This window comes from Parus major, chromosome Z (assembly GCF_001522545.3).
Source record: "Parus major isolate Abel chromosome Z, Parus_major1.1, whole genome shotgun sequence".
NCBI lineage: Eukaryota > Metazoa > Chordata > Aves > Passeriformes > Paridae > Parus > Parus major.
The window spans coordinates 20553526-20569071 of NC_031799.1; the positions used below are offsets into that span (position 1 = coordinate 20553526).

The 15546-nt window shown below is 35.4% G+C and overlaps 1 protein-coding gene across 2 annotated transcripts in view; it reads left to right on the top strand.

Moving 5' to 3' along the window:
* Positions 1–15546, top strand: part of SREK1 (splicing regulatory glutamic acid and lysine rich protein 1) — a 36135-nt gene that overhangs the window by 13756 nt on the left and 6833 nt on the right. For both annotated transcript variants that reach the window (XM_015653173.3, XM_033511374.1), the window contains 8 exons: positions 693–857; positions 1846–2024; positions 2629–2759; positions 4194–4308; positions 7123–7242; positions 9518–10033; positions 14595–14690; positions 15158–15293. In XM_015653173.3, coding sequence (XP_015508659.1) covers positions 693–857; positions 1846–2024; positions 2629–2759; positions 4194–4308; positions 7123–7242; positions 9518–10033; positions 14595–14690; positions 15158–15293 — 1458 coding nt within the window. The remainder of the gene's footprint in view (positions 1–692; positions 858–1845; positions 2025–2628; positions 2760–4193; positions 4309–7122; positions 7243–9517; positions 10034–14594; positions 14691–15157; positions 15294–15546) is intronic.

A 15546-nucleotide genomic window follows, 5' to 3' on the forward strand; every position in this document is an offset into this window, starting at 1 on the left:
CCCCACACTTTTTAGAAAATTCATTTCCTCAAAAGGCAGTTGTTTTTTGGGTAGAGAAAATTCACACCAGGAACTCAATGGACCAGTTTCGTAGTGATTTTTAAGTGATTTTTATAACATTTCACAAGAGAGTTTTCCAGTTCCAAACATGAAAAGCTGTATTTTTCTCTAGATATGAGTGGAAGAACTTAGACAGAATATTCTTTGCATTTCAACTGTAATTAATCTTGTCTTGGCTGATTCATTTGTCCAAAAGACACTTTGGTCCTTTTCATGACCCTGAGTGCTGGAACTTCCCTTCTTTCCTTGCTGGGCAAGATCTCAGCCATTCTTCATCTCACCCAAATACTTGTTTCAAAAAATTAAGACTACTAGCAGTGTCTGAAAGAATCCTACTGCATTTAATTGACTCTAAGCATTAGAACCTGTGTATTTTGTGGTTAATACATATTCCTGTCCAGATCTCTTTCATGTTAACTGATAACCCACAGAGTACCTTAAATATGGAAGCTTACTTCTTGGTAGAGTTTTCTGCTTTAGAAAAACCTGCTGTGCTGTGACCTTAAAGTGTATTTCTTATGTTCATTAGACCTTTTTTTGCAGAAATGCATCCAGGCAAACAAGCATTAAGAAGTGGAATATCTTTCACCAGTGCTTGGCTGCAAAGTGAATGCTGTGCTTGTGTTTTCCAGCTTGGTGTTTCACTTGGTACTTTAGGGGCTATACCAGCAGCAGCATTGGATCCTAACATTACAGCACTGGGAGAAATACCACAACCACCAATTATGGGAAATGTGGATCCATCCAAAATTGATGAAATCAGGAGAACAGTCTATGTTGGAAACTTGAATTCCCAGGTACCTTTTTTTTGTTTGTTTGTATTTATTTTGTTAGTATTGTGGAAATACTAACAGAAGGTGTGAAAATGTTATCTCTGAATTACATGTTTAAAGAGTTTCCATTAGTTAATGACAGCATGAATTTAAACATAACCCCCTAAATTTATTTTTTTTTATTATTCTTGATGTTTTGAATTTTGGAGGTTCATATGCTAGTCAGATTAGATCAGGCTTTGTCAGAATACCAGAGAATCCACTGTAGGTCAGTTAAAGAAACCTACTTCTAATTGTGTGTTATGATTAAATGTACAGTTTGGTTGTGTTAGATAAGCAATCCTCAGAAGTCATGAGATCATGGTAGCTGTCCACAGCACAGTGCAATTGCTTAGGTACAGTAAGATGTACCTAATAATATGTCCTACTGGAAGTTGCAAAATTAGCATAAATATCTTTCAGTTAGCAGCTTGGTTTTTCGAGAGGTGGTCTGATTAATTGAAAAATACTTGCTTTTGACTGATAGCAATATAAGTATTACATTTTGGGGTTTTTGACTTCTGGAGCAGCTACTGAGTGTGAAAGTACTATTGATTGTGATAAAATGAAACAAACTGGAAGCTAGAAGAAAACCACATAAATCTAAGTCCTTTAATATTGTTTGGATTCTTTTATTTTAGTTGATAAAAAGTTATAATTAGTAGCTTGGAAACAGGTATAAGGAAATTTCTTTCAGTTATTTCAGATTAGTTGCCTGAAAAGTGCAAAATCACATGCAAATTTCTTTCATTTTTTTACCTAGGTGAAGGACTAAGTGCTTGTGGCTGCACTATTTAAAATTGTAGAATATTCTTTAGATTAATGAAACTTAATGTAACATTCCCAAATTCATGTCACCTTTCTAATAATGATGACATGCCATTCCGAAAATCTGTAGCTTTTAGACTACCCAATATATTAGGTGTTTTTCACTGTACAGTTTACTTCAGCTGATCTCTTCAACTCTTTCTAGACTACAACAGCAGATCAGCTGCTTGAATTCTTTAAGCAAGTTGGAGAAGTCAAGTTTGTGCGAATGGCAGGTGATGAGACGCAACCAACACGATTTGCTTTTGTGGAATTTGCAGACCAAAATTCTGTACCTCGAGCTCTTGCCTTTAATGGAGTTATGTTTGGAGACCGGCCACTGAAGTAAGAAATTAATTATCCACAAGGCTGTTGAATGAGAGGTTTCTTTGTATCATTGTACGAGAATTTATGAGTTATGTGTAGCAAAATGCTGTGACTAATATTTTTTTCAGTGTGAGGACCTGTTGTTAACAAACCAAAACATTTTTATTAACTGAAATTTCACAGTTTGGTATACATTTCTCTCAATAGAATATGTATAGCATTGAGTAAAATACATTCATATTAATCTTGAGGTAGTGTAAGCTATACTAGTGAAAAAATCTTTGAAGTCCATGGTACTAATTAAGTTTTCAGTATGATGTGAATGTAGTTAGTAGGTGTTAATGTGGAGTTTTGATCTGAAATAGAGAAGTAACTTCCTAGACTTCTACTAAAAATATTTTAACACAAGAATATTGTGCTGCCTTTCTTTAAAAGTGGTAAGATTTCAAAGTATTAAAAGATACTTTGGAAACTTGGAACAGATGAGTGTTACAAATCTGTAGTTTTGCTGAACTTTTAAGTTTTGAATTGTACACTAAGTTGAGATGTTTTCCCTTCTTGTTTTTCATTTGCCCTGTTCAAATGTTTAAGAGTGAAAGGTTATTATTTTTCTTTAATTTAGGATAAATCACTCCAATAATGCAATAGTGAAGCCTCCTGAAATGACACCACAAGCTGCTGCCAAGGAGCTAGAAGAAGTGATGAAGAGAGTAAGGGAAGCCCAGTCTTTTATATCTGCTGCTATTGAGCCAGGTAGGTATATTGTGTTTATTACTGAACAGGCACATGTTTAACTTGGAACACATTTCTAAGAGCATTTTCAGATGCAAGACAAAGGTATCCAGAGGAATTCAGTACATGTTTGGGGAAAAAACCCAAAATAATCAATATTCTGTTCATGAATCTAAGCAGTGAAATGAAGCTTTTTATTTCATTTCAGATACATGTTCACTGAATGTTTTCAAACATGCAAATTTAATGCTAAATCAATACTTAACAATGGCACTTTTTAAATTAAGAGCACTTGAAAACGTTTAAAAGAAAATGCTTTCTTATTTTTGTTGTCCTTTAGCACCAATTAATGCCATAGTTTCACAATCAGAGTGAGCTAGCATGGTTCTGAGAGCAGTAATATTATGCTCTCCTTTATCTGCAGCAGGTTAATTTGGTTACTTTTTCATGGTGGCTCAAGCCTCTATGCATCCTCAAAGCAAATGGGATCAGAGAATGAATCTGGGATAAATATTAACATATTTTAAATGACTTGTTTTCATCCAGATTGTTTCCCTGTTCCTTGTTAACACTGAGATGCCAACTCAAGGAGGAAGGTGGTGTTGTGTTGAGAGGTTAGACAGGCATTCCAGTGGTGATTTATGCTGGCTTAAACTGATTGCAAAACCACGGCGTAAGAAAAATCTCAACTTAGTAAACTTCCTACTTCTTTTCATCAGCAACTTTTTGCCATTCTTCTTACTAACAAACCCAGATATTGCCTTGTGTTGGTTAGATAGTATGGAGTCTTGAGGGTTTTATGGGGGACGTTATTTTCTGCTGTGTTTTTTGGTTAGAAGTAAAATAACTCTAGCACTTTATCACTGTTAACCAACAGAATAACAATTAGACTCTGAACCATGATGAGCTCACTGTTAATGTTTCTACTGACTTTCTGGCCTTCGTCAGACTTTTCAGCCTGTTCTGTTCATCCTTTCCTCATACAAAACAGTGAGGAATAAAACTTCAGAATTTGTACAGTATTTGAATTATCTAAAAATACAGACAGTAATACTTATTTATATTTTATGCTTGTTTTCAAAATTATGCCTTCTAAATTTACTTTCTTTTTCTCAAGTTACTAAAAAAAAAAAACCAAGGTTATTATATTAAATAATAGACAAAAAAAAGGACATGTTATGATCTTGTGCATTGTGGCAGCAACATAAATCCCATTCATATTAGAGCTAGCTGTTTATAATTATCTGGTTTATGTGTACTGCTGCAGGATGGCTGCACTCAACGAGTATATGCAATGACTTTCTTGGATGTTTCTGAAGGATATTTGCAAAGAAGGAAGATGTGCAGAGAGTAGGCCCCTTGCAATATATGTGGTACATTCCACTTGTGCCAGATTGTTAACTGGGATCTTTAAATGTTCTGAGCTTACACTGCAAAGTGGTTTTTTCCTCTCAGAGTCTGGAAAGAGCAGTGAAAGAAAAGGCGGTCGATCTCGTTCCCATTCTCGTTCAGAATCCAGGTCTAGCTCAAAATCCCGATCTAGGAGGAAAAGATCGCACTCAAAACACAGGTATGCTGTTTGTTTCAGACTAAGATCATACTGAGATTTTTTGCATGATACTTGTTAGTGATATTTTTTAGTTATCAACAAGTATTCCTGTAGAAATTACTAACTTGCACCCGGCAGATGAGTGTAATCAGAAGCTTTGTCTCCGAATAGATACTCTTTTCTTCTTAATCCAAAATGTTTTTAGGATTACTTTCAGTTAAAACATACTACAAGGCACTTCCCGTGCCATGTACAGTAGTAAGTTCTCTGGGTTTTTGGTACATTTTATGTTTTGCACATTAGGCAGCATAGCCAAACAAAATGTTGTGACCTGTATCTTAAAGAGAAACCTGCATTTTGTGGATGTTGCATATAATTTACTGGTAACACCCTGAGCAGATAGGCTGGCTGGTTTTTGGTGTAGAATTTCCATTGTCCTCAAACTGTAAAAATTGAGTTAATAAATGCAGTGTTTTTATTACTGTCCTGTAAATGTGAAGCTATGTTTTTAAAAAGCACAGAGAAAAGGCTTCAGGAGTGGTTTCTTATTTTTCAGGTTTTGTTTGCTTAGCTAAATTTGTTCAGTTCTGAAACAGAAAATTGTTAGATCATTCTTTAAGTATAACCATTAAGATTTTTTTCTGAGAATGAAACAGCCTTGTTTTGTGATAATTATAAAGGCTTCAAAAAGGTCAAGATTCTTTCAATGTTAAGAGTATATACTGAAAACCTAGGTAAATCAATCTAAAGATACTTGGCTATGTTAAGGGAAAAAAAATATCCAACATTTGGAATGTTATTTGATTGCTTACACTTACAAAAGATGAGTGTTGTCCATATTGCAGCAACAGCTGTGATGCATCCTTTCATTCATGTCTTTAAATAAGTCTACTAGAATATTCTTAAATACAGAAAATCTGGTGAGAGGGAGTTATCAGTTACACTAATAAATATGATGCAAGTGTAGGCTTCAATTTTGCAATAGCAGGAAACCGCAGCATGTGTTTTCTAATGACTTCAAAATGTTAAGTACCTTTTTAATGCAAGAAGGACCATTTGGTCACTTCTTTATTGGTTGCTTTTCTGCTATATCCCTAATTCAAGGCATAACTCAAAAACAAACTGTTTTTTGTGTAACCATTGAGTAATTTCAGTATTACCTTGTTTTGTCTCAAACCAAGTGGAATTTTAGAAGATAAGCACATTTTTTTAAAATGTGGAAAACCTATTCTTTAAATAAATGTTAATTATTATGATTTACCACATTTTGTTAAATTGTTTAATATCGCTACTGTCAGTTTTGAGAAGATGCTGAAAAAAAGCCAGTCTGATCTGGTGAGGAATCTTCATCCATAAAAATAATCTATCCTTACTGCTTTCCTGTTTTACTGTTTTATATAACATCATTTTCATCTCTGGGACAAAAAATTTATTGAAGGTTGTGCTTTAATTCTGCTATAATTAACTGGCCTTGCAGTTGAATTGTATTTCTCTGGTGGTAAAAACAAAGCTGTGGGTAAAAATGGCTTCCCCTCCTCTTGGTATATATTATTGATGCCATTTGGGACTACTTAAAAACAGACACCAGACAAAATTAAGGGAATAAAAAGTTATTATATTTATTGAAGGGCCTTCAGGTACATTTAGGGCAGACAAAACCCCCCCAGGGGCTACACCCAAAATGGACGATGGGTCATAGGTTTTCACACTTTTTTTAGTCCATTTGCATTTTGGAGTTTAATCTTCTAATTACAGCTTCAGGTAATAAAGTCATTTACCCCAAGTTTGCTCTCCCCCCAACTCACTTTTGTTTACATTTCTCGGAGCCTGAAAATGTAAGGTGTCCTTGATTCCCAGGCCTAGAGAGGAATTGTTATGTCTGACCAAAATGGGAGAAGAGTAGCTAACATTCTGTATGGAGTAAATACACTAAAGAATTGCAAGACTGCAAGTGTATGAAAAATAAAAAAATCTAAAATCCTAAGGCATCATTACGCTGTGTGTCTTGAGCTGTGGAAGGTAGGTGCAACTGTTACTTTTTGTACCTCGAAGTTCTTCAGGTTTTATTGAGTAATACAGGTGATCTTTCTGTCTGTGGTAAGTTAAACTTTGTGGTACCTTGTGAAGCCAAGTATCCAATGATGTGGTTTTTTGAAACTTAATGTGAAAACTCGGCTTTTTATTTTGCTTCCCTGGGGAAAAGGGTCTTCCAAAGACAGTATTTTGGAAAAAAATTATAAAGTGTTCTTCATCAAATCTGCATAAAACTTTTTTCTTCCTCTTCCTCTGTATCTGCACTTTAATTGCAGCTGATATCTATGCTAAGAGATCCTTTTACATGGAAAGGATCTTGACTAAAAGCTGCATCACATATCATCGGGATTTTTTATAAATTTAAATTATAAGAATGGCAAACAGAGCAAAATTAGATTGTTGCAGTCAAAGTCATCCTTCTTTGATGACTAACACTTCAGTAAATAACTAGGCCTGGAAAGGAAATAAAATGTAACTAATTATTATTGCTAGAAATTGTCAGAGATTTTATGCAGTGTTATTTCATAAGAAAAACTGTTGTAAATTATATTAACTTGTGTTTTCCAGATTCATGGAGATTATTAGGAAACACTGGTATAACTTAAATGGTTTCAAAGTAGAGCATGTACACCTAGTGAAGCATAAAGTATCCATATTTGCAAAAACATTTGCAGACAGGATGTTACTAAGGTGTCATATAATACTATGTGGTGACACAAAACACGTATACTGTCATTTTGTTTGTTGACTTAATTTGTATGAAGTTTCAATATTAAAATTCTTCTGGCATTCTTCATTTAGAAGTAGATCTGGCAACAGGTCTCTCTCAAGACACAAGGACAGACGCAGATCCCGAAGTCCCCTGAAAAAACGATCTAGATCTACAGAAAGACGGAAATCAAGAAGTCGCTCTCGTTCTCGGTGAGTTCTGTTCCACTAAATGGTACTGTTAGTTCACAATACAGGTTTTGAAAAAAAAAAATTAACAAACCTTTTAGGTGACCCCAAAGGGTGGAGTCTCATCCGTGGGACAAAAGGATAGAAAGTGAATTTTAATACTGAGTCTAGCAGTCTTGGCTAGGATACAGTTAATTTTCTTTCTTGTAACCTTATGGTGCCTCCAGGGATTCAATGATCATTTTGAGGCACTTGAACTTTGATACTCTCATCTACATTTGTACTAACATATAAAAAGAGTTACTGAAAAGAGTACTTTTGTCAGGCTACAATCAATAATTAAGGAATATCCTGTGTACCTTGTGAACCCATAAAAACGTGGATGCTTGTTTGATGTGTATCTGTTGAGAAGGTTGTGCTCAGACTGACCTGATTCTGTATTGTGAGAACATGTATAAAGTTCTTGTGAAAGACCTTTTATTTTCATCTTTGACTTTTCTCATATGTCAGATAGCAGGAACAAATGCATGTTGGTTGTATGGCATATATGTATGTCAGGATGTAATATGTGTGTATTTTATCTAGTTTATTAGTTTTTATGTCTGATCATCTAATTACTAAACTGAAATTTTAACAAGATTATAGCATAATTTTTTGAGAGATGAAGTAGTGAATAAGTTCAAACCAAAAGTGCCTGTGAAAATAGCTTCTTGAATGCAAGTCTTGGTATGTTCTTAGTTTAATTTCTGTAATTCCCTTGATTTATTTAAAGAGAGATTTGTGCTTAGGTTGTGCAGCTGCTTCTTGTTCTGAGATAAGTTTTGTGGGAAAGAGAGCTGCAGATCTGTGGACCTATGTGGAAACAAAACTAGGCTGTGTAGATTTTATTGGTGGATCCTTTTGATTCTCTGTTTCTGTTCTCTGGAGCTTCTTGAGACATCTGCTCGCTGGAAGGGGAAAGTCCAGTGAAATCTCTGTGATAAATTAACTAGAAGACATTTATTGGGAGGTTGTAAGGCTGGTTATTGTGGGGAATGTGTGCTATTTCATCTTCATGATGTTACATTCCATTTCTGAGACTCCTAACAAGTACTTGACAGAACCTGATGGGAATCAAAGTTGTCAGGTCATAAAGCATACAACAGTCTGCTGTTTATTTGCAGTTGAGAAGAAGATACAGCCAAACACTTCTTCAGTTTGAGGAAAGTTTGAGTGCTTAGGACCTTTCATGTGAGAAGGAGTCTCTTTTAGAATCTGTAAAAATCTAGAATAGATACCAATACCAGGTAACTTCTGTCAGTCTGGTTCTTCTTGACACAATAAGGTCTGCTAATCAATTTGTCCTGTACTTCTTTCTCCTGTTTCTCTGAACAATTGTTCTTTCATTATGTGTCTCTATACTAAAGAGGAAAGATGGAATCTTGCATTTTCAAGTAGTCCTATACTAAAATGTAATCTTCCAACCAATTGTTAGCTAATTAGTTTTTGTTTGACTTGATGACTTGAAATCAGATGGAATTTTCTTCATTGTTCTTTTTATGAACATGTATCATATTTCCTGTCCCAAAGAAGCTGTTTTCCTTCCTTCTGTTTTTACTGTGCTACTGTTTTACTGTAGCATTTATGTTAATAAATATGAAAAATGTAATTTTTCAGTAATTTTCAAATTCATAATACCATTATGGATGGTTGAATCGTCTTGCTTGAATTTTGATCTTATATTTGTCTTTTAAGGGAATCTGGTGACATTTTGCCCATGTTTTCTTTTTATTACTATGTATTAAGTGTTGTTGGACTTCCAAGAAGTTCAAGGATATCTGTGTGAGAGAAAACTGTAGAATATAAAGTCTTCGGTCAGTCAGCTGTCATTATTCATCTCGCAGTGATTAATCTGAAGGTGATTTTATGTGGATACATTCTTAGTAAAGAGTGGATTTACAGGTTGTAGTGTTTGTCTCACTCCTGGCAAAATATAGAAAACTTATATATGTATCATTGTGTAACTGTGAGGTGAAGAGACACATTCTCTACATAGTAGCATCACTTCAGAGATAGTGGTTTGATTTGGTTATGGCCTCAACTTCTCCATTTTGGTTTCCAAATTTTTCCTGGCTGTGTATTTCCTAGCTATTTATAGCTTTCTCTTATTGTGAACAGGGGTGAAAAATTAAAATATTGAAGAATTACTATTTTCTAACATAGACACACATTTTATCTTGATGTATACTAAAAAGTTAGTCATAATTTTAATTGGAAAGTTCAAAGATGAATTAATGGGCTTGTGTTTGGCTTTTCACAGGGACAAGAAAAGAGACAAGGAAAAGATCAAGGAAAAAGAAAAGGCCAAAGAAAAAGACAGAGACCGAGACAAAGAGAAGGATAGGGATCGAGACAAAGACAGGGAGAGAGAGCGAGATAAAGAGAGAAATAGGGAAAAGGACAAAGAGAGAGATAAAGAGCGAAGCAAAGATAGAGAGAGAGCCCGAGACAAAGATAGGGACAAGGATAAAGATAGGGACCGGGAAAAGGAAAAAGATAAAGACAAGGAAAAAGACAAAGAAGAGGTAGATCAGAACAAAGAAAAAGAAGATGCTGAGAAAGAAGGAGAGAAGGACAGAGAGAAGATTAAGGACAAGGAGGGAGATAAAGACAAAGGAGGGGACAAAGAAAAGGACAGAGACAAAGAGAAGGAAAAAGATGGGGATAAGGAGAAGGAGCGAGAAAAAGAGAGAGATGATAAAAAGAAGAAAGATAAGAGATCCAGAACACCCCCAAGAAGCTATAGCTCTTCAAGAAGATCTCGTAGCTCCAGCAGGTTTGTTTAGAATTTTTCATGCTTGCTTTTTTTTGACTTGTCAGATCAGTGAGGCACCATCCTAATTTTTATGTATTGGTATCACCATGTCTCTTACTAAGTAATTTTGTATTATCTGTTTTGTTAAATCTGCAGATTTTTCTTTAAAGCAACTTCTTTTATAAAAAGCTCGATATGATGCCTTATAGAACAGAGTTTCTTGTTGGGCTGCTGGTACTTGGCTTTCACATAACCATATTATATAAACCTTGAGGACAGTAATCAGATGATTCATGTGCCATTTCTGTGTGTTACAGACAGACAAAAGTTCTGACCAACATCACATGCATCATCTTTGCCCTGATGAAAGTTTGAGTCACTGTTATATAATTCTTCTATTACTTACATACTTCAGCATTTTGGTCTGTAGATCTTGCAAACAGTTGTTTGCTAATATTTGCCTGTCTTTGGCTGAACAGCTGAACTGCAAGGAAGCAAGCATGTCGCTTGGCTGGCTATCCTTTCACAAAGTGAATGTATCTCAGTTGGATGACATGGACATGTTGTTTATCGGACTAGATGGCCAGCTGTAAGTTAAAAGTAACATTCCTCAATGGCTGCAAACAGTAAGCAGGAAAACAATAAAGTTAATGTAGCTGTTGATTTTGGCTCTGAGGGGAGCTTAACTGGCAGGAAGTCTGGATAAATTCATTACAGCATAAAGAAGCTGGGAGATTTATAATCAATCTCTGTAAGCAAACTCAGGCATATTCTAAAAGCATTGCAGCTAAGTTAAATTTAGAAGCATGGGTGGATAAGGTCCCTTCTGTTACATCAGGAATTAGGGAGTTCAGTAGTATTGTATCAGATAGAAGTACCAACTTTTATCTGTATCCTTAAGATAATGAAATGCTGAATGAATTGGACAAGTTACGCCTATTGTAATAATATTACTAGGCAAGAGCAGAATTTCTCTAGTCCTCAAAATTCATCAGTACAGGGTTTGTAGAACGCAAAAAAGGGTGTAATGGTTCCTGAACATTGTGTTTGTGTTATGAGGTTTATGGGCAAAACACTCTTTCTTCCTTAAGCATATGCAGCTTTCTATTTAAATGAGTGAAAGACCCACATAAAGATACTTCTATCAGCTTTGAAACCGTATTTTTCAGTCCATGGGATTCACAGTGGTGAATTGGATAATTGCAGAAAAATAAGGGTTTCACAATATTTAGCTTATATAGGAACCTTGGTGGAAAACCAGGTTTCTAGTGCCAAATAGTAAGTGTAGTTAGCTGGGTGTTACCAAAACCTGATCCTCTAGTTTGCAATAATATTTTGATATATGGGAATATATGGGAAGGCTCCAATGTCATGTACTTGAGCAAAGAATTCTTGTGAAAATTAGTGCATTTCTTCTAGAGCGAAGCACAAAACTGTACTTTGGTATGATGCAGATCTTGTTAAACACAGGCAGTGTTCTTTTGAGGCTGGAAGTTGAGAAAATACACTTTTTGTTACAGATTTACAGTTTTTTCTTCAGATATAACTATCCTTAGAGCGTCAGTCCAGAGGCCAATACTGGTGAATGTCGTTCTCAGGGACTTAGTGGGACAGGGTGCATTCTCTGTAGCTTTGCAAACAACAGAGAAACAGCTGGAGGTTGGCTGATCTGGCATTTAGAGAAACCTCAGCAGATGGGAGAAATGGACTGATAGTCATCTCTTGGAGCTGAACAAAGAGAAAGGACAAGTCCTGCACTTGGGCAGGAATAATGCTATCACGCCAGTATAGCATTGAGACTCACTGTCTGGAAGGCTGGGTGGCAGGTTCTTGCTCTCCTCCATCCAAAAATCTAACTGGATATGGCCCTGAATAATTACTCTGATTGACCCTTTGTAAGGTGAAGAAGGGATAGGTTGGCCTAAGTCATCTTCAGAGAGTTCTTCCAGCTTCAGTTACCATAGTAACCTCAGTAACTCTGAAAAGTAATTTTGAGTAGGTTGGGTTACAGTAGGGGTCTCTCTTTGGTGATGGACATTGCATGGTTGAAACGGTTGCAGACCTTTCTGGTGAAGATTACTCAACAGATTGGCATTTCAGTTGCCTGAAATTTCAGTATAGCAGTTGACTGCTGATCATGTAAAATGTAAATGTAAAATATGGTGCAAATAGTCATCTTTGTGGAGAAGAGGGGAAGGTGGAATAGGACATACAAGACCTTCTAAGAACTAGAAGATAGCTGACCTTGCTTTGCTGACAGACTGTTTTCAAGTACTGGAATTAAGATTCATGATTCCTAGCTGAAAGGAGACAGACCAGGGGAAAAGAAGTCAGTTGGAAAAGGAGCTATCTTACAGGCTAGCAGAGCCAATAGCATCAGATGACATGCAGAATGTTATTTCCTTGTATAATTAAGAGACATAGGATCCCTATCAAAGTATTCAGAACTTGTTTTTCTTAAATTTCGCTGTGTTAGTGTTGTGTAAGAGATTTAATGAAATGGGTGCACAAAAATCTTAGGTACAAATGTAATAGAGATGAGAACAAATGTAGTAAGACACTTATAATTCTTCAACTTGAAATAAGAAAAGTGGCAACTGAAGATAAAATTTCATGAATAAGCAGTTTCTAGTTTGAACAAAATTGCTGAAGCACTTGGTTTGTATGCTGGAAAGCAAAACTAAGTGGGAATATAGTTAGTGTAGCTGAATTGGCAGGACTGAGGGAGAATAATCAATTTCCAGTATCCTCAGTTAAATAAAGGTGATGATTAGTGTGGAGATGTTAAAAATAAAATGCATGTTGACTAGTGAACGGCTGATTAGTGACTGTGTTATTTACTTAATGATTTTGAGGCAGTTTTATATTTTTGTTTATCAAAGATAAAAGCTTGCTGAACAAAGTACTTCAGAAATCTTGTCCTGTGCAGCTTCAGGAGGTCACTGTCTTGGTTTTGATTGTAAGAGAATTAAAATTTCTTTCTTACTAGCAGCTGGTACGGTGCTGGAGTTTTCCTTTTTTCCTGCTTATTCTCCTTCCCTGGTGGGGTTGGGGGTATTGAGGTTGAGGAGCAAAGGGGGCAAAAGAAGGCAGGAAATGCCACTCAGGATTTAATTGTCATTTGGGGTTAAACCATGGCAGTTCTTTTTTGACTTCTCTTTTCCTCATCTGTCCTTCCTTGTTCAGTCTTGTTAGGCTTTACAAGTCTCTGCTTTGAGAGTTGAGGAAAGAGCATATTAGTAATTAAAACAAAATAAAATAATTATAGTAATAATTGTAGTGGAAAGAACAGAGGGGAATAATGCCCAAGACAAACAAGTCATGCACTGCACAATTGCTCACCCCTCATGGAATTTTATCCAGTTGGGTCAACTTTCCTGGCCATGCTCCCTCCCAGTGTCTTGTGTACATGCTTGCTTGAGCATGGAAAACAGAAGTCCTCGATTTTAGGATAAGTAGCAACTAAAACATCAGTGTATTATCAACATCATTCTCATACTGAATCTGAACACAGCACCATTCCAGCTACTAGAAAGAAAATTATCCTGGCCAAATCAAGAAGTCACAGTAGATGGTATTGTCCGAGTATCAATCCATATAGTGATATTGGCTGTCACTTAATGTACTTATTAGATAAGTATTGATTTCTTAGCTTTTCTAAATACTGAAGATAAAAACATTCACAAATTGCAGAAGCTGTTATCCATATCCATAGCTTTTGTGTTGTATCTAGAAGTAAGCTTTAAACTTCCCTATTTTGTCTTCAACTGGTCTTTGAATCTGCTTTTCCTGCTTTACAAAGAGTTGATAGGAAAAAATAATCTTGACAGACGGGTTCTGCATTTATATTAATTGAAGTTGTACTGGCTCAGTTTTTGCTTTAATTTAATGTGTGCTTCAGTATAAACGACCAGTTATTTCATGTTTTGCGGTATTCAAGATCAGACTCCATTATGGCAACTTTAGAAAACTCCATTTAGTTATGTAAAACATACCAAGCTTTTCCATGTATTACAGAGTGATGACATTCTGTTTGCTAAGCAAGGACTGCTAGAAGAACAATGTATTTTATTTATTCTGACTTTGACAACAGCTTGGGCTTCGTTTTTCCCTGTTTTCCTCTAAATCAACTAATTCTAGCTTATATATTTAGGATTTAAATTTCAGTCAGGTTAAACTGAAGTTGCAGTGGTCTTCAGGTTGTATATTAGTTACATTTTGAAATTCATATTGCTCAAGTTACACCTTTTGTCTTAATATGGCTCTTCACTTAACAGAACTATTTTCCTGACTGAAGAAACTTCTAACTGATACAGTATTACCAAATTCAGTGTGTTTTCTTTGTTATCAAGCACAAAAGAATTAAAAAAACTTTTTTTGAGAGAGCACATCCTTTTTTTCCTACTTTGGCCTTTCCTTTCCCACTAAATAAGTATACAAAGTTTTTTTTAGTTCATACAGTTCATATTTTGTTGATAATATAGACTGTCGAATTCAGTGGATGTGTTAGATCATTTTAAGAATTTTCTACCTCCTTTATTATTTTTGGGTTTTGATGATATTGAATTTCTTGGTCCTGTAGAGAAAGGCGTAAAAGGAAGAGCAGAAGTCCCTCCAAATCTCCTAAAACATCAAAAACAGCAAAAAGAAAGTCTTCACGAAGTCCTTCTCCAAGAAGGTCAGTTTGATATAAACACAGAAGTTAAAGACCAGTAAAGAAGGAAGAATTTATAGTAGATTCTCTGGTTTTACTACCTTTATGGTAATGATTTCCAATGATTTCAGTTGGCCAGTATGATTCAGTTTTAATTTAACTCAAAACTTAAACCAGTTTGAGCTCTGGTATTCTTCAATGACATGGTTTCAAATAGATCAGCAGTGCAAATTGTTTCAAATCAATAAAATCCCTTCATCTGACAAAGATTAATTTTCTTTTTTCTGTGCAAATACAGTGCATAGTGGTCATATGCGCTGTTTAGCTCTCTTCAGCCAAAAAAAATCCCATTATCTTTGGGAAGGGTTTTTTTGTTAAATTTTGGGAGGTTTTTTGAAAGTCCATTCTGGGGGTTTAGTTTGCAGTCAAATGGTTTGAAGTTTGTTGTAGTTGGATTAAATCCTAATTTGAATAAAAAATTTCTGAAACAGAAACAAGAAAGAAAAGAAAAGAGAAAGAGATACAAATAATGAAAGAAGAGAAAGAGAACGCTCCACTTCCAAGAAAAAAAGTAGTAAAGAAAAAGAGGGAAAGGAGAAATCTGACAAAAGCACCACTGCTTTTAAGGTAAGTATGTGTCACCAAGTGATCAGCAGAATGAAGTGGTTGGTAGTGAAACAATTACTGAAATTCTCTCTGCACTATTTCTTTCTTTTACTCCCTTCTTTTTCTCCTGTTCCTTACCAAACTAGTGCTATTTAGTGTTTGCTAGTTGGGTTTAGTAGGCCAGTTTAAGTCTATATATTTGAACTTCAGTTGACCTGTAGGAGTTTGTGTGCTTCGGTTACAGAAACATCTTGTTTCTCTTTTATGTTGTGTT